General features: G+C 44.1%; 1 protein-coding gene across 4 annotated transcripts in view; it reads left to right on the top strand.

The window, feature by feature from the left end:
- Nucleotides 1–19610, top strand: part of rttn (rotatin) — a 127799-nt gene that overhangs the window by 67925 nt on the left and 40264 nt on the right. For all 4 annotated transcript variants that reach the window (XM_087138343.1, XM_087138340.1, XM_087138341.1 and 1 more), the window contains 9 exons: nucleotides 1507–1644; nucleotides 2635–2710; nucleotides 2987–3115; nucleotides 3878–3979; nucleotides 8755–8913; nucleotides 9417–9533; nucleotides 10399–10582; nucleotides 11831–11910; nucleotides 18457–18526. In XM_087138343.1, the coding sequence (XP_086994469.1) occupies nucleotides 1507–1644; nucleotides 2635–2710; nucleotides 2987–3115; nucleotides 3878–3979; nucleotides 8755–8913; nucleotides 9417–9533; nucleotides 10399–10582; nucleotides 11831–11910; nucleotides 18457–18526 (1055 nt within the window). The remainder of the gene's footprint in view (nucleotides 1–1506; nucleotides 1645–2634; nucleotides 2711–2986; nucleotides 3116–3877; nucleotides 3980–8754; nucleotides 8914–9416; nucleotides 9534–10398; nucleotides 10583–11830; nucleotides 11911–18456; nucleotides 18527–19610) is intronic.

Here is a 19610-nt window from a genome sequence, read left to right on the forward strand (position 1 = left end):
ATTAGTTTTTGATGGAAAGCAAGTGAAATTACACAAATGAAAAAGGTTAAACGGACGAATGCACAACAAAAATTGTGAAAGGGCAAGGCACATATCGCGGCATGCATGCATTGCGCATGTGGGTGACACATTTTGCTAGGCCGTGGTTCAGCAGTTGTTTATTGTGCATGCTGTGCACGTTAAAAACTTCACATGAGCTACACGCCAAAAATGTATTTCTTTGTTCATCAGACCGCAAAAGTTTTGTGCCACTCGTGCACGGACGGATGTTGACAGGTCATATTGCCGGATCAGATCCACCACTTGCGTTCCTATCTGATCATGATCCTCCAATTGCAGGATCTGATCCACCAATTGGGGGATCTGTATCCTGCTCCAGAGGAGGGTCAAGAAAGGTGGATCTGATCCTGATCCACCTTGTAACGGTTAGCGTTCCCACTACACACAATTGCCAGATCTGATCCACCAATTGGGGGCTCTGTATCCTGCTCCAGAGGAGGGTCAAGAAAGGTGGATCTGATCCTGATCCACCTTGTAACGGTTAGCATTCCCACTACACACAATTGCCAGATCAGATCCCCCAATTGGTGGATCAAGTGGGAACGGGCTGTCAGTTTCTTGTCATTGAATTAAGATCTGGAGTTTTCTTTCCCAAAATCTAGCACTGTCGGCAGTGATTTCCACGTTATTGATTTGTCAAAGATTGGAATAGACAATCGACAAAATGGAGCACATTATAGATGCAACAATCACGGGACTTCAAAATCAATCTAAAAAAGTGAAATAAGAAAAGTCGACTAATGTTGGTATTTGAGGGCAGTGTAGCAGATTGAAGGAAAAAAATATCCATATCCATGTAAACGGTTGTACAAACCCATCCCAAATGTAGGTTACTTTCCATCTGAAGGCAAAAGTGGACATAATCTTTTCCTTCATCCGTAATTCGAGTGCATTCAGGAATATAAGGGGTATGAAAAACTATGAAAAAAGAAATTGATTGAAAAGCTGCCTGTTGGTTTTACTTAAGCCACAGGCAACATGTTGATTCACACCTAAAACATGTTTGGAGGTGTTCAAGCTATTACAATTGTACACTTTTCAAACCACTGGGAAAATATTGCTAACGTGAGCCAGCCCTACAAGTGTCTTTCATAAAGGTTGATTGTAATCAGTCATAAAATTAATCCCCAATTAAGAATTAAGACATCACTTTTTATAATAATGTTTTACTCACTTTTTTATAATAATGTCAGTGAAAATTACATGTGGCAGCATGTCTGTCAACCTTAATCCTCCCAGATACTTTGAAATTTAAGCAGGAGATTTGAAGTATTTTGCGGTATACAGAGCTAAGCTGTTGTTACTTTTATACAAATGACTTCCTAGCCCTTGAAAATGAGTACCAAAGAGTAGTACTCCAGAGATATTGTGCTGAATTTTGTTGAACTCTTCATACAAACTTGAACAAAATCAGTGTTTGTACTAATTTTTTGTTATTGTCTCCAGGAGAAGAAAAACTGGCTTCTTGGGTGGATGCCTGACACATGGGTTGCTGCTGAGTCTCAACTCAGCAGATGCTGCCCACTTCTATGATTTGCCATCACTAGAGAACACATTGCATTGTCTTGTTCATGTTACTGCTAGGTAAGATCAGACATTATGCTACAACTCAGGTAATTGATTCAGTAATTTAAGAGACACATCTCTTTGGTAGCCCTAACACCATTTTGTGTGTCCATATGTAAGATTTAATGTGATCTTATTATCACAGTAAAATTTGATGAGGGCAAAAAACAGGCATGCAACTTTCTTCGGAGCAGTCTTCCCATTTCCATTTATGCCATTAAAAAGTGATAACATTGCAACAAGTCCTCTGCAGTGCGGAATTTCTTCTTTTTTAGTAGGTCTCCTAGTTGCATGTCTGAAAGTAACCTGAAACAACCATAGAGGGATAAGGTGGCTTATATTCACTACTTCTATAGAATACCATAAATTTGAATGTGTCACAAAGTATAAAGGTTGTGTGCCTATCTGAAGCTTCATCCTCATAGGTCTCTTCATAGGCCTCTCCAGTGCACTGTGTATATATTTGGGCAGCGTTTGATTTCATCTTACAAATATGGGCTGAAATTCATTGGGGATGTTCACACAATGCTCAGCATTTGTAGAAAGAAAATTTGCTACCCTTAGAGTTGGTTTAAAAGTAGATGCAGAATCATAAGGCTAGATATGAATCAAACACACATACATGACATTAACTAAGGCCAAATGTCTAATTTCCTCGAAAAATATTGGATGCTAGGAGCATGCGATGAGCCAGTTCTTTATTCCAGCCGTGCATGTCAAAATAAAGTGCATCTGCTCTATTAACACGGCCATATACCTACTTTGTTCAAATGACCGTATCTTTTTGAAATATTGAACTGGTTCATTTAACTTAAAGCAGTAAATGTTTATTTTGCACAGTTATCTGGTTAGTTTGCTTGTTCTCAGTCTACAAGAGTGTGGGACTGCTCATTAGATGATTGGGGACAACAAAGGAAAAAATTATATCGCTTTTGTAACATAATTACAGAATGGCATTTGGGTAGGGGGGGCCTATTTCATTGTCTTTCTCATCTTGTAATCACTTAGACCTGGCTGGAGTTTGGATTGGAGAGATGGTGACAGTCTCTCACTCTGTCAGCACCTACTCAATTCATTGCTAGAGGTAAATGCACAGTTTCCTACTAATTCAACCTTCCAGAAGCCTCCCTTACAATTCATGCTGTTAATACTAAAATTACTAAGTTTATTCAATTGACATGACTTTAAATAGCCACAATAGCGTGTCTGCAGACATGTCTCACAAAGACAGCATTGACTTGCTGATCCTAAGTTGGTATGATAGTGTAAAACATGTAAAATATGCCTCATTCTGTTTTTTCAATTGACAAGGAGTTTTTGTTATACAAGATTGTACTAAAGTAGTAGTTCATTCTTGTAGGTGATATCAGCTTTCCATGTTGGTCGTGGAGGAACTGCAATGTCCTACATGGGGAAAGGAGTCACAAAGAGTGCTGCTGTATGTTTATGCCATTTAGCCCATGAGATGGCAAACAGGGCACATCAGAAAGTAAGATTCCTCAACATATAAAGTGAATTGCATGATGTTAACATATTTACATGTATACAAAAAGGTCTAGAAGTCAGCCTCATACTATTGATAGCTGAAGTGATAGGGGAAGGAGGCGAGATGCCTCCAAGACAGACTTTCAAAGTGGACTCTTTCCACAATTACTGTTACTGTCAGGTACTTACTTCTTTTGTGCTTCCATGCCTAGTTCTGTTTCTCTCATGAAGATTCTAGTTGTTTGTGTATGCACTAAGCGTTTTGCATGCATCAACCAGCTTTGTATGCAAGTCTGCTGTGTGTAGTTTGTGTACAAAGCTTACAGCACTCCAAGCGTTGGACTCAGTCATGTGTAAACAGCATCTGGCAACCACCCAATCATGATGTCATGACTTGCTACCCCTACGCAGGACAAAGAAATTGTGTCGTACATTATTACACGCCTTTTACATGTTCTATATGCATCGTTTTTTATGAGATTTCAAACAATTTTTGGACATAGACTCATCAACATGTCAGTGCAACACCTGTGTGAATTGTCTAAAGAGGATTCAATGTGGATGCAATCTTATCAAGATTGATCCTCGAGTTAAAAATCAGCGGAAATAAACAAGGATGGAAACATTTTACAGCCGGCCAGCAAGAAGGCGGCAAAACCCACGCCAGGAAATTTCATACTGAATTTCAATATTCTCCATCATCTGATGAAGCTTTGAATGTCATGTGCTTACCTTGTCAGTGTTGCTGTGTCATTGGTATTCTTAGAATTGGTCTACTGAGTGGTTTTACACAAGGCAAAGACAGGAGGGACTGGCAGAGATAGGATTAGGATGGCTAATACCCCTTTGGTCAAACAGGGATCCAGAGGTAAGTCATTTAATTAGAACATGGTTGCTGTATAGGCCTCCCTTGGTGATGCAAGACCATAATGACCACACAGGGACCCTGAAGTGAGTTACGAGACCTTAGGGCATTCATGGGTCCTTAAGTGAGTTGCAGGACCTGGTGGCCATACAGGGATCCTGAAGTGAGTCAAAAGACCTGAAGGCCATACAAGGAACCTAAAGTGAGTTGCAGGGCCTAGTGGCCGTACAGAGATCCTGAGGTGAGTCGTAAGACCTGGAAGGCCATACAGTGATCCTAAAGTGAATTGCAGGACATGATGGCCACACAGAGATCCTAAGGTGAGTGGTAAGTCCACCGCAGTCAACTTACCCATACAGTCACTACATACATGTATGCATATTTCCCTAGTGCTCTATTGCTATTTGCTCAATAATTTATCAGTCGTAGTGCACCCCCTATCGGGCTACCCCAGACTTGGTCGCCACCATGGTTGTCCTATTCCTTCGCGCTTTGCTTACCGACGTGTCTTTCATCCTCAGGACTCGATTTCATCGAGCGTTCCGTCTCGCTAAAGCTGATCTGTGTGATCCTGATCAACCAAGTATTGCACTGTATCATGCTTTCATGTTGCATCTTTTTGTGTCACTATTATATCACATTTTTATGAAAAGTCAGTATTTTTACAGGTCTATCCTGGCCCGCTTGTTACAATAATTTATTCCCCGGGCCAGTTGTCACCCTTTATGGCACTGTATGGCACTGAGTTTTTAGGGCCTTTAGCTTCTGATTGCACGGTTAGAGGTTCAATTCCAGCTGACGTCAGTTTGGCATATTTGTTTGAAAACCCTTTTTCTCGTGTCTCTGTGCTTATCTACAGGCTCTCTACCGTTCATCGTAGGAGCAACTGGGCATATCCACTCAGAGCCGGGTATCGTTTCCAATAACTAGGTAAACCTGCCGTGATTACCCCCATTTGCTTCAGCTTTATTAGTACCAGTACGACATCTCGGGACTCACCATCCTGAGCAACACATGGGATCAAGAGGACCGGGCTGACATTGCCCTGGTCCCCCATGTGTTATAGGGTTCTTCGAGCCCTCGTCCCAGCCAAGAGAGCACTGTGGCCATTTTCAGTTTCACTGGACAGTTTGGCACTGCAGACACATCGCAGAGGCGAGCCCATTCCTCCATCAATACCACCCACTTCACGCCTCTACCCTCTGTACAACTCCAACTGAAGAGCAGACAGGTGTGAAGCAGAAGAGGGCGAAGAACAGGCCATTCCCTATCACTTTCTGGGGCTGCCCTGTTGGAAGGGCTCTCTGAGACATTGTCCCAGCTAAGAGAGTGCAGGTTGCTAGACCATTACGAGGTGGTCATACCGTTTTCCATTTCACCGGACGGTATGGCACTGAGGACACCTCGCAGAGGCAAGCCCATGCATCCAACGATACTGCCAAAGAGGGCGAAGCACAGGCTGTTTCACATCACTTCCTAGCCTGCCCTGTTGAAGAGCCATCAATGTGCAATTCACTCACCACAGCCAGACGGCCGACCCCCCCGGTCCATTACGCCATCAACGCTTCCACAAGCTCCACAGTACCACTGGTTTAGGTCCCGTCCAAGGCCCTCCACACCAGCCACCTCCGTGAGCCAGGTCAAGCAACCCTCACTGCTCGGTGGCTTGCAACATAACCAACCTGCAGACACTACTGCCAAGCTTACTCTCACTGTGAATTCTTCCATGGACTCTCCCGGCCACAAGAGGCACAGGCTATCATATTCCTCTCCTTCCGGGTCCTCCAGCAAGAAATCCCACCTGGGCCATAGATACTTGGCAAAACCTCCCCTTTACGGCAAAGATCTCTTTACAGATCAATTTATCCAAACCCTGCAATCTGAGGCCAAGCGGATTTTGGCATCGCACAAGATCTCATTCCCGAATCCGCCACTGGTGACACCCCATCAGCCAGCTCCAGCCTGAGTTCCACCTCCTAGGCCTGCGCCGTCTCACAGCCGGGGTTCCCACTCTTCTGCAAGCTCCTTCCGTGCCCTGTTCTTGCACCACAGCTCCTCCTTCAAAAGACCACAGCCTCCCAGCGGGTCTCACATTTTCAGCATGAGTTCTGGCCGCGTCCCCCACCAATTCAGGGGACGTCGTCGATGACTCTGTTGGTTCGCTATTGGCCCCCTGTGTCCGGGCCGTCAGAGGCTGATTGTGATTTTTCACGGGGCTCTGGCAGGCAGCATGTCGGGCAGGTGGGTTCGCAAGACAATCTCCTTTGACTATTCCCTTGAGTTCAAGAGCATCCCTCCATCGGACCCACGTCTCTGTTCAACTCCGATTCCCAAGAACTCCAACCAACACTGGACTCTGGAGTCGAAAATCAGCTCCCTTCAGAAACGAACAATCACCCAAGTCTCTCAGCCATCCCACAACAGGTTCGTTTCAACATTCTTCCTCAGTCCGAAGGAGCCGACCACATGGCGTCTAATCCTCAACCTCAATCCGCTGAACAGATTCATCCCATTCATTCCCGAATGGAAACTTTGAGAACAGTCACCCAGTCTCTACCAAACCCAGCCTGGGCCGCTAAAGTGGATCTGAAGGATGCATATCTGCACATTCCGATCCAACCTGGCAGAACTGTCGAATTTGTGGCACTTCCTTTAGGCTTATTGACGCTTCCCAGAGTTTTCACACGCGTCGTCAGGTCTATCGCGACTTATCATAAACCACAATAAGGCACAGCTACTCCCACTCATCGTCTAACCTACCTTGGGACAACTGTTGACCTTTAGTGGGGCATCATGATTCCTACCTAGACCGTGTCACAAACTTAGTCACCTGCATCGGCCTCTTCCTTCCTTGCCACTTGGCCCCGGCCCGATCCTGAAAAGATTGCAGAAGGGAACCTGATCTACAAAACTTGCCATGAGGCCCAGGAGGTGAAACCTGGGCCTCATGGCAAGTTTTGTAGATCAAGTTCCCTTCTGCCATCTTTTCTTGTATCCAATTCAACTACATCTACTGGCACTCTTCCACCCCAGACAGGACACAATAGACATACCCGCACTAGTGACGAAGTTCATCATCCCGCATCTTCACTGGTGACAGTCAAGCTCCAACCTCACCAGAGACCTTTCTTTCCCGAGACCCACTGCACAGCTCTCCATCACGATCAACGCTTCTCAGTGGGAATGGGGCGCCTCCCTACCACCCCTACAAACATCAGGGACTTGGGGTCTGCCCCTTCTCAGGAGTCACTTTATTATCCTAGAACTCAAGGTCTTTGTCACTTTGGTTAAACCTCATCGGCCAGCATCAAGGGACACTGTAGCCGGATGAGCCATCTCTGCAATTACATTGACTAACATTCAGTTGCCATCCCCATTTGATGAGATCACCCGTCGAAACATCCAGGTACACCACATCAGAGCAGTCTCTACCTCGCGGACGTACTTCTGAGGTTTTATTTTGGAGGACATTTACAAGGCAGCATGCTGGAAGTCACCTTCTACCTTCACCTCATGCTACCTGCCTGATGTTTTGCAGACAGACAGCATCCAAAGCAAGACAATGCTAAAGTCCTCCACTCCGGGGCAACAAGACCACTGCTAAGATGGATGACGGGATGTACACCCCTCCTCTTGGCAAATCCCTTTCATATTCTACGTTGTCTACCACTATTTAACTCACTCACTCCGACCCGCCACCGAGATCCTGTGCTAATCTGCATATGTAGTGACTGTCTTGGTAAGTTGACCGTGGTGGACTCTCCCAGCCTTAGTGCGGGAGTAGTCCACGAGGTCATACTTACCCAGACAGTCAAAGCCCTCCCGTCCTCCCCACTTTCGGCTTGGCGCCCTTGCGTCTCAGAAATAAAGACGATGAACATGGCGCTGACCAGGCCTTGGGTGGACCAATAGGAGGCGGACTATTGTTGATAAATTATTTAGGAAATAGAGCACTAGGAAAATAGGCATATGTAGTGACTGTCTGGGTAAGTATGACCTCGAGGACTCGTCCCGCACTCGGCCTGCAGGGGGGGGGAACCCGAAGGCCACATAGGGATCCTGAAGTGAGTCATAAAACCTGAAGGCCATATGGGGATCCTGAAGTGGGTTGTAAGACCTGGTAGCAAATACAGTGATCATCCTGACATTAATTACATGTACAAATGTGTTACATGACAAAGATCGCTACATAGAAGTCCCGAAGTGTGTCATTAGACCATGATGACCACCCATTATATCCTGATGTGACTTATAACACTTTGATGAACATTCAAGGATCATGGCATTAATTGCGTAACAAAAGTGGTGGCCAAAGAAGGATTGTGACGTTCCGTAAGTGATAAAAGTCATTAGAATATCATGAGTCAGTGTGTAAGATTATTCTTTGTTGCTAAGATCACGAAAGTGAAAAAGTTAACCACAATCTGTAAGACCGTTATTATACTTTGATCAAGTTAAAATCATATTGAAAAAGTTCAGAAATCAGTTTAGAGATATTCTGTGGAGCATATTTGAATTGTTGCTTGGTGTAGGCCTTCGTTGATTTTGGTCATTAGTCAGTGCGTTGGTCATTGTCGTAATTGAGACTACAAGTACATGTATCAAGGGGCTAGCCATGAGACCAGACACAACACCAGTCACAAGTAGCAGGATGAACAATGACAGAAGAACGCTTTTGTTACAGGTTAGTTTAATAGCTCGCTACTTGAATTCAAACTGAACTCTTTTGTAGTCATGTGATGGTCTCATGTCTTGACTACAATGCTGGTCTTTATCAGGTCAGGGCAGCTGGTTTGGGCATAGCTGCAGTGTTGTCTTCATCTGAATCTGGCCGTGTAACCATGACAAAGGGTTGTCAGCATCTTCCTGGAGGATTGTGGGCTGTTGCATTGGGAGTGCTTTCTGACCAATCAGAGTGCAGCATCGTGCGCCGTCAGGTATATGTTCTATTTGAGTGTTTTCCTGTTGGAAAGACCTTTTGGATACAGTCACATACGTATTTACTTCTGAACTAAGAAAAATGTGATATGAAAAATGACCCATTGAATGGAAATTATATCCCATGCTCACCGTTTCACTGTTAAAGCTATAATTCTGCTGAGGTGTTAGAGAAAAGAGAGTTCAGCACAATGGGGAATGTGCTGCATGCAGTATGCACCATCTACATGTATAATTTTGCACTTTTTCCCTGGTAATGCAATCCATCCAAGCTGGTTTGTGAAACAGTAAATTCAATGAAGGTAGAAAATTCAGTGTACAGTTGTGAAAATTAACTTACACTTGGACTGGAAATGTTTTATTGCAGGGGTTAAAACTATTTACCTTTCTCTTCTGACCGTTCAGCCACAGAAACAAGAATGGTCATTGTGAAAACATGGTTTTGCTTGCCACAACTGTACACACATCTTGTACTTTCACCATGTCTACTTGCCTTTGCTAGGCTGCACTGTTGTTTGTCAATCTGCTGAGTGAACGTCTTCCTGAAGGAGATTCAGAAAGTCACAACGATAGAAAGGAAACGTGGATTGGACCTCTTGTACATGACCAACAGTCACAGGTACATAATAGGATTGATTTAGAATATGAAGAATAGTTGTGCGTCTGATGGAGTCACTTTTCACTCTTAAGGTCCAAATGAGTACAGTACAAAGGCAATAAACTAAACACAGATATGCTGAACATCCAGGTCCAGAGGTATAGAGTGGCTCAAGGCCCCTCCGTCTTTGTTCTTTCAGTTATCTTGTTTAATAGCAGCAGGAACCAGTGTAACAGTAATGCATGCTGCAAGCAAAAACGACTCATTGCCAAAGGCTGCTTAGTACTTGTAAATTATTAGAAATTACCTACCGTATCAGAATGTGTGTTTACATGACAGGATGATTCACTTTGTGAATTGCCTTCCAGTGTAAACAATCTGAAAAGGTCTAATATAAAGGAAAAACGTGTTTCTTTATCATTTGCAACATGACCCTACAAAAAGAGTTACAAATCACCAGGCACACCTTAAAGTTATAGGCCTTCACATGAAACATCTGTAATGTATGTCAGTGGGAGCTCTCAACTCTATAAAATTATCCTCATGTAAGGTTTCGTGGCACTTTCTCTTACAAACTAAAAAACATAACAAAAGCAGAAGGAAATAAGTGGCCTTTAGACTCATTTCGTGGGATTGGCTGCATTGCGTCTTTGTTGTAAATGAGGATAAGATATAGAGTTATTATATACTCCAAGCCAAATCCTGACAAGTCCAACACACTTAATTTTGTTCATTTCTGTTTCTTCTGACAAGACTTGTGACTTACTTTTGATGTGGTATGTGATGGATTTTTGTCAGACTTGATTACACTTTATTAATTTATAATAATGACCAGAATACATGTGAACTTGCTAGAAGTATTGATAGCTTTTCCTCTTTGTCGTAGCTCTGTTTATCTGGTCTACCTGGCCTCCATGCTCTCATGGAACATTACAACATATACCAAGGCTTAAAGGCCTCCTTAAACCACTTCTATGGTCAAGCTACCATCCAACCAGTCAGCATAGTGGAAGAATCAACAACAGCATCCAGTAGCATTGCATCAGGTCTATCTACAGCAACTACACCAGGTAGGTCCAAAATTCAAATTGCCCAGATTTCGATTTATTACCAGAATTCATGGAGTCACAAAACACAGACATGAAATGTGTACATACTCTTAAACTTTACTTGCCCTGTGGCAAGATTTTTTAATGACTATTTTCCCACCTTTTATTCAATCTCATGGTATACTATTGTAGACAAATAATCATTTTACCAAGATTTCTTTATTGTTGTAATCTATCTACTGTTAAATAAAAATCAGCCACTTAAATGGTATGTTTACCTCCATGTACATGTAGCAAATCTCGTCTTTTCACCTATCGTGTTTGGCTCAGTGTGACATGTCACAGAATTTTGGCTCTGTTTTCACTTTGGTTTTCTGATGACATCACTTTCTGTGGTTATGGGAAAGAGCCAGTGATTGGACTGTGCATGAATGGGTCTCGTGGCAGTCCTCAGTACCTACTATTTTTGAAGTAATTTGGTGGACAAACTTCACAGTGGAAAAAAAGAAACCATGTGCTGCATGTGCTGCGGCGATGTGTTGACCCCACAATACAGGGATATCATGAGCCAGATTACCACACAAGATTGCTGTTGGTCATGAAAATATGCCATTGTATGGCTCACGCTGTACATGTACTTTTCCAAACATTAAAATCAAAATTATGTCAAAAAGAAAGCTGCTGAAATTCCGGATAAGTTCAAGTATTTGTTTTCTTCTTTTCTTTATGTATTTTCTTTTCTAATGCTTGAATGTGATATTATTTTCGGATATTTTTCAGTGGTTTGCTATTGCACAATTTTTTGCTGGTGCACACACAATAGATCATAAAAGCTTTTCAACAAATAAGCACATAATTTTTTTACCCCCAAAATGTTCATTGCTTTAGTTCTTCCAAATGAATGGCAATGTGTACTGTCGTATATTCATTGATATTCATGAAAGAAATTGTCATTTTTTTATAGCAAAAGAAAAAACACAAACATAAAATGGAGCAAATAGTATTTAATTTCTTGTTGATAAATAATTGTCGATAAATAATTGTGAAACCCTCCCCCGGAATCTTACCCTCTACGCTTACATAAAAAGCTGGTTAGAACATTGTGTCACAGCAGCTGAGATAGTGTAATAAAATGGTGTGAGAGCAAAGTCCATTTGGTCATATATGCTCGTGTAGATTTGAAGTAAAACATTGTGGATGATTTGACTTGCCCTGGCTGTCCATACAGCTCTTCTTTGCTTCAACAGTAACTTTTTTTCTTCTCTCTAGATGTTGGTAGCTGTCAGTCTTATAGTAGCTTTACAAGTCCTGATATTGTTGGGCAAACTGAGTTGATTAATGACCCTCAGGTGAGTTAAAAAAGTGAGGAAAAAACTGTGAATATGTGAACTTGATTTATAATGACTGTACATGTATGTGTGGGAAGTCTTGGGTGCTAATCTGACACACGCTAGAAAGAAAACACTTTTCTAAAAGCTAGTTTTCCTTCCTTAAGTGTCTTTGGTGGGACATTGGTAAAACACTGTTATAAATTTAGTTCCAACCCAAAAATGTTCAAGATTTTATAATGAGATAAGGCACAATGTCAACAAGATTTAAATTTTTCCAAGTCACCTGTCCACCCTCTACACGTGGCGCAGCATGGCACCCAGACCAGTCTCTAGCTCATTAAATATCCCTATTGTGCGTTCGACCATAGAGCGAGTCCTGTGGAAGTGAGTCCCAAGTTCCAAGCGAGGGTCCTGCTCAGGGCAGATATAGCACCTAGAGAATATTTGCAGACAGATTGAACGTGGTCATTGTGGTTATTCAGTATATACACTGTCTAGGATTTTTCAAGTTCCAAGCAAGGGATAGTGGAACTGGGAGGGAACCAAGAAAAGTGTCAGTGTCTTTGAAATTTAAGCAGATCGAAAGTCCAGATTGAATTTCATGGTCTGAGTACAGTCATTTTCGCACATCCAGATCTGAAAATTATTCAGTCTGCTTTCAGCTGAAATAGACCTCAAATACCAGTGACTTCTGGTTGCTTGGTATGTTGAGTGTTGAGCATGGAGGAACAGGAGGGGGGTCAATGACCGTGGTTTGATAAGCTGGGAGGGCCGTTAAAAGTGTACACAGATGCCATGCAGCAGGCCTCCTTTTTGAATACAGAAAAAATACACAGTAACAGAAAAATATTTTGAGAGTGGGGGCTTTCTGTATCAACTGTTGAGCCAAAAAGCCTTCTTGTAAGTGTACTATCATGGCAACTCTATGATTTTGTGTATAAACATGCTGGACAAAATTCAAAGGAGCTTTTTTTTTTAACAAAAAGCAAAAGCCTTTAATAGTGGAAATTGCCCACATCGGATGAGTATCTGTAATTCTGTCGGCACGCCGCGGCTGCAAACAAGTACCCAGAATGTAGTTATCCGTGAAAGCATTATGCAGATCTGTACCCTGCAGGATCCCTAAGTAGGTCGGCGGCCCCAAGGGTCAGTTAGCCGGGGCGCTGTGCAGCGCTGTGGGGTGCACTGCGGTGCAACAATTGAAATCTTTTTGACATTGTGCCTAAATTCTAAAGGTGACCAATTAACGTCATGCTCTTACCACTCAGTTGCATGATTGTAAAAACTGAAGTCTAAGGCACTCATCTTACCCATAGATCCACTACCTGTGCATATTTCCCTAGAGGGTGCAATACATCCACCAAGAGTTCATACAATAGGCTAGCCACCTTGCTCTGCGATGTACCCACCTTCTTATCTTCTCTTTGCCCTCTCCCGATCCTAACCTCAAACATGTATCCGTTAGGAACACCCCCTCCGGTCGGCAGACTTCACCCATCGCCCGGACAAGGGGACAGAGAGCCCTTGCCGTTAAGGGTCGCCACCATCAGACCACAGCAGTAAGCTTCAAGGGCAAGCGGGACACACGCCCCCTCCCCTGGCAGTTTTGCCTGTCCAGGTCTTAAGACAAGCTCTGGTTTCAAGCTCCGTGTCTAAGACCCCCGACAAGCCCATGGGTCTCCAGTGGGTAAACATTCCCTGGCGAGCTCCATTTCACAACCTGACCCTAGACTCATCAGCCCACCTAGTGGGAGACTCATGCTTCTTTGTTGCTTGGGAAGTTCCTCCCGTATCTGAACCTGCCTTGAAAGAGCAGCACAATTTCCGAGCTGAGAAAGGGAAGTCTCTCTGTAAAATGCCACCACCCCTTAATGTCTGAGTTGTCCTCAGACCGATTCCTGCACCGTGCCAAATACCACAAACACTCAGGATCAATGTCAACTGCTGATTTATTCCAGGCCTTTCAGGCATTCACGGCCATGACTGCGGCGGGTTTCCCCATGGGACAATTCATTCCCTTTGCGAGATAGTTTGCCCCGAACGTGGGTCATCATGCCCCGCAAGATGGGTGCGTTTAGAGCATACACGTATACCAACTCGCCCTCAGCGTCACCCCATCCACCCACACCAATGTTCCTCGAGTGTAACACGACCCAGCTAGGGGACAGCTCGCCTCCAGTGTTGCCCCACTGTCCATACATCACCCTGGGTGGATTTCTCCAGACCAACGGATTCTATCCCCCGTCCTCACTTTTTCCTGACTGATGAAAATCCAGTGCCTGGAGTTGGTGATCACCACCAGCCACAAGATCCCAATATACAGACTGCAACTGCGGGATTGCCACGGCCCTCCCAAGCAAACTGTTCTTTGGATGCTGAGGGGGATGACGCCATGGATACGCAAAAGCTGTCCCCTTGGAAACGTAGTTCCAGCTGGTCCAGTGCGACATGATCTATGTTTTGGGCCTCTTGGAGTTAACTGTATCAGAACCTGATCCTGTCTCTCAGCAATCCTTCAAACAACACACAGCCATGGAAGTACGTGCAGGATCTTTACGGCCTTCCTAGTCTGTCCACTAGACCAATTGTGTGTTGATCATATTCAGAATATTGCAAAGACCAGGCAGCATTTGATAGCAGGCTAACGCTTTCTATGCTTTCCACTGAAGGATTTTGAGGATTACATGACAGTGCTGCTAGTCCCAGACATGGCAAAAGATAAACTAGCCACCAACAGAAGTGCATCCAGCTCATCCTATAATCTGTTTGCTAACCGTACCAAAAATAAACTGGAGACTGTCCTCAAGAAAAGCCAACTGGGCCTTTCGCGTTTGAAATGCATGCCACGTCCTTCATGCTCCTGCTATCTGAATATGTTGTCAGAGGGTGTGAGAACAGCATTACCATTACTGCCGGCATGCTGTTTGCAGCCTTTTACTGTCGCGACTCTCTCCCACTTGACTCTTGAGCAACTCATGCGCATCTCAACACTCATGACTTCCTTTTTGCCAAAGCAACATTTTAGATGCCCTCTTCCTACTGTCTGAAGGAGCCAGAAAATGTCTTGAAACCAGACCTCCTCTGTGGCAAATTCCAGGAAGCAATGAAAGCTGAAGCAAAATGCATCGATGCCACAGACAGGATATATTTCTGGAAGTCAGCATCAAAATCCGGCCAGGATCAGACAAAACCTCGCAGATTGAAACCTTTCCAGCCTCCTGCAGGATGCCCTACCAGGCCCTCCCTGAGTGAATATCTTTCGCCATCAGTTTTCCATTTCAGCCAATACATGAACAACAGCATGTACCTCTGATCAACACCGAAGCCAACCCTCCCACCCGAGTGGCCAGTCATACCAGCCTCCCGGTTCTGTAGGGGTTGGAAGTGCTAACTTTCCAGAGCCTTGGCGACCCCCTCTCCTAGACTCGTGGGCGACCACCTTCAATCTCTCTAAGGGTACTGGTACCAGACCGCCTCCGACCAGTGGATGCTCCAAACAATTCAGTTCAGCTATGTTCTGGAATTCATGAGCACCCCTCTGTCGGACACCAAGACCCTCCTTACCTATAATGCAACTCATATCGTCACATTGGTAGGCAGATCATCCTGTTTCCTGTCAGCCTTTTTTTTTTCTGATATTCAAAAGGGACACAGCAGTATGGGGGCCTATCCTAAACCTAAAATCTCTAAATGTATTCATCTGTCCCTAATTCTTCCACATGGAATCACTCTGTATGATCCTCGACTCAATCCAGATGCCAGCATGTACTACTCCCTCAATCTTGAAGACGCATATCTGCAACATTAACAGTTTCTACTATTTCAATACAAGGGATTGCCACACAAATTCACAGCACTCCCTTTCATTCCATTGACTTCCCCTCGGATGTTCACAAGAATTATGAAGGCTGCGTGAGCAGTGCTTCACAGGACCAACAAGTTTTCCAATGTCTGGATGATTGGCTCTTTGTCGGCCACACGAAAATGGTTGCCAACGAAGCCCTCTGGGAAACGTTGATCATGACCACACAACAGAGTTTTATTGTCAACATGAAGAAATCACACCAAATCTCCATACAGACACCCACGTTCGACCTCAAAACCAGTACAGCCTTTCCAATAGACACTCAGGGGGTTAAATTTCCAAGAGTGCATTCAACTATTCCTCAGGGAGACTTCTACCCCAGTAGCAGTATGGCTGAAGGTACTGGGGCACATGGCAAGTATGATGCATCTCATATCATGCTGCAGCTCCACATGCGTCCACTCCAGCTCCACCTCCTTGTACACTATGGCCCAAACTGCCACTGTACCTTATGGGTCCGGTCGATTCCTTCCTCCAACCACACCTCCAGTGGTAGATTAATCCACTCCACATAACCTGCCGATAGATGTTTTCCAGACCACAATCATTAAATGGCATTTCCACGGATGCGTTCCCGTCTTTGTTGTGACACCACACTTCACCCACACCAGATGGCATGGAAGTGGGGCTCAGATCAAGAAAATTTACATACCAATGTCTTAGAGATGCAAGCAGTGTTCAGTGCTCTCAGATGCCACTCAGTTCTTATCAAATGCAAAAGTACTACAGTGGTGGCATACATCAGCCATGAGGGAGCACAAGGTCAGTCCAACTCTGCCTCCTTGTATGAAACATGCTTCATTTGTGTCAGGAATTTGGCATAACCCTGACAACCACATATGTACCGGGCAACAACACTGGCCGATGCCCTCTCCAGGGGACAGGTTTGGCCCACGGAATAGACTTTACAGCCCAGCATCTCCAAACAAAACTTCCCAACGTAGACCTGTTTGCATCAGGAGCCAACAACCAAGTACTGTTTTTTTGCTCCAGACACCCCGAACTCAGGCATGGTACACTGATGGCCCGTCAATCTCGTGGACTGGGATGTTTGCATGTGCATTTCCTCTGATATCCTTGATCACATGGGTACTTACAAAAATAAAACGGAAGCATTGCAGGGTTCTCATTGTCCCATTCTGACCCTGATAGTCGTGGTTCCCAAGGTTCATTAGAAAGTCTACAAGCCCCTAGTACTTCCACATTGTCCGGATATGCTGTTTCAAGCAAATCGAACATACTTCATCCAGCTCCTGAGAGTCTTTACTTGACATGCTTGGTATTGTCCAATGATCGTTCTGAAGAGTGAGCCTTTCAGCAGAAGTTGCCTTGTTGGTGGTGTGAATTCGTCAACCATCCACCCAAAAGATCTACAACAGCTGACTTCAACACTACTGTAAATGGTGTGGACAGAAAACTATTGATCTGGTCAATTCTACTCTGACTCATGTTACAGTTTTTTGTCTGCCTGTTCAACTCTGGCCTCACAGTAGCCACCACAAAGAACTACTGATCGGCTCAACAATCTCTAATAACCATGCTGAGGATCACTTTCTCGGTAGAATGTTCATCACGAAGTCTCCCACTTGTCAGCTCCTTCCCTTGTGAGACCTCCCTCAGGTACTTTGGAAGCTTTTACATTCCCCTGATGAACCCTTGGGACAGACATCTTTAGTTAACTTATCAGCCAAATTGGCCTTTCAACTAGCAGTTGCTTCATCCCGACAACTGAGAGAACCACAAGCCTTATCAATTGATCCTGAACATATTCACTGGGAACCACACGGAGTGAGATTGGTTCTTCACACCTTGTTCCTACAAAGAACCAATCAAACTCCTTCACTCCTGCCGATATCTTTGTTCCAGATATTCAATTGCTCTCATCTGTACTGGAAGATAAGAAATGGTACCCAGTTCAAGCACTAAACATGCCACCCCTCAGCATGCTCACTAGACAGAAGACAGGGTTATGGTAAGCCCATGTTTATCTCTCTTAGCTTACCCACATTACCACAATCCTGATCATTGATGCATATTCATAATGACCCGTTCAATCATTAACCCTTGCTAACCCCCTCCTACAGCACACAGAAGCATCTTACACCCACTTCCTGGTATTATTCTGCATAGGTAGTGGCCCTATGGGTAAGATAGGTGCTGTGGACTCCACCCACAGACATGTGGGAAGAGTCTACTAGCAACTGCTTACCCGTAGAGCGTCCTTCCCTCCTGACAGGGAGACTCCATGCAGACTCCTGCCATAGCTCTTGAGAAAAGAGAAGATAAAATGGTGGGCATGACGCAGGGCATTGTGAGTAGTCTGATGTGTGAACTCTTAGTGAATGTATCATGCCTTCTAGGGAAATATTCATAGTTAGTGGCTCTCTACGGGTGAGCATTCGCTAGTAGACCCTTTCCACATGTTGGGAGAGGGGAATTAATAGCAACAGCTGTACTCTTTGATTTTCTAGCAAAGAAACACCTCTAAAGTAAACTTTATATTCATCATCTGTTTCATTCCCTTTGAAAGTACAGTTCACTCTCTAAAGGAAAGACCAAAGGTAATAATCCAGTGAACTGTTTCTTTCTCTGCATTCAACAGAACAACCGGTCCATCGTGGTTTCTTTCCAATGGGCTCCTTTGCTTGTATGTACAATACGTAATACATCAAATTTATGTGTTAATCTTTATGCTACAGGTATTTTCAGCTTCAGCAGATAGTTTTGGGCTGTCTGCTAGCTCATTGCTGACCCTACTATCCAACCAAGGTATGTTAATATCTTACTCACCATTCCAAAACCAGGCCAAGGGCTTCTTAGGTGGGACATCCTTCCTCGGCCGGTTGATCTACCGGCCGAGTCTGTGACTCATGCACTGTACCTGCTGTGAGATCTTTCGTGTTCTTGACTGATAACCACACACTGACTTCTGGGGTCCAACAATAGGGGTGTAAGGGAGGGTTTAATCCGCTTATCTTCATCCACAGGCAACAAAAGAACTTGAGTAGGGGCTGGTTAACTTCAATTAACTGAGTCTTTTTGCAGGTGTATGATTATGATGACTAAGTTTTTAGATTTTATACTACAGTGTATCAAATGCCGAGTAATAAAATACAAGTAATTCCTAAGAACGAGACATTCCTTTCGGTATTAATGGTGGGATCGTTGGTACTTGCAGCCGACTTAACATGAAAACACGGCAGCGGACACTGGCGGTGGGAACCAGTACGGTGTTGTTTCCAAATCCCGAAGAAGCTGGAGATATTGGAGCCTGGGCGTGTACATGTGTGCACACATTTGGTTTTCACCGAGCTTGAATAAAGCCAAGGTTTAGAAAAGGGCCACATTATATAGTTGTTGGCAATTGCATCGTGATACTCCACAGCGTGTACATTGCACAACCTTTATTACTGTCGTTTTCCTCATGACTGCTTTTGTTTTTTCGCGGTTATTATAGGAATGGGTCTCACTTTTGTTTTACCATTCCCATCTTGGTTAGATTTATACTTTTTTGTGGACTTCTGGGCCCCTATGAGTATGAGTATTATAAAGTAAAATGGCAAAAAGTTGATACATAAAAACATACAGAGATTTCAGAAAACCATTCCTGCAAAAGAGGAGAAACGGCGTATAATGCTCCGTGGTATAAAGGGCTGAGATCTGGAAACTGAGCTTGACGTCTTGTTCACTCGACACAAGGCCTAATCCACTTACAGCAGGCTTTTGTTCAACTCTGGAGGTTGGCCAGTGATCGGTCCCTATGCTAACCGCAGATCTTTTGCTGTGTGCCTTTGAAGTGCCGGCGTATGTACCAGAGCAGACAGGCTTCGTACCGGCCAGAGAGGCCGTTTCT

The sequence above is a fragment of the Acanthaster planci genome, linkage group LG06, assembly GCF_054643075.1.
Source record: "Acanthaster planci isolate LZ-2023a linkage group LG06, COTS_SCS, whole genome shotgun sequence".
In the NCBI taxonomy this organism is placed as follows: domain Eukaryota; kingdom Metazoa; phylum Echinodermata; class Asteroidea; order Valvatida; family Acanthasteridae; genus Acanthaster; species Acanthaster planci.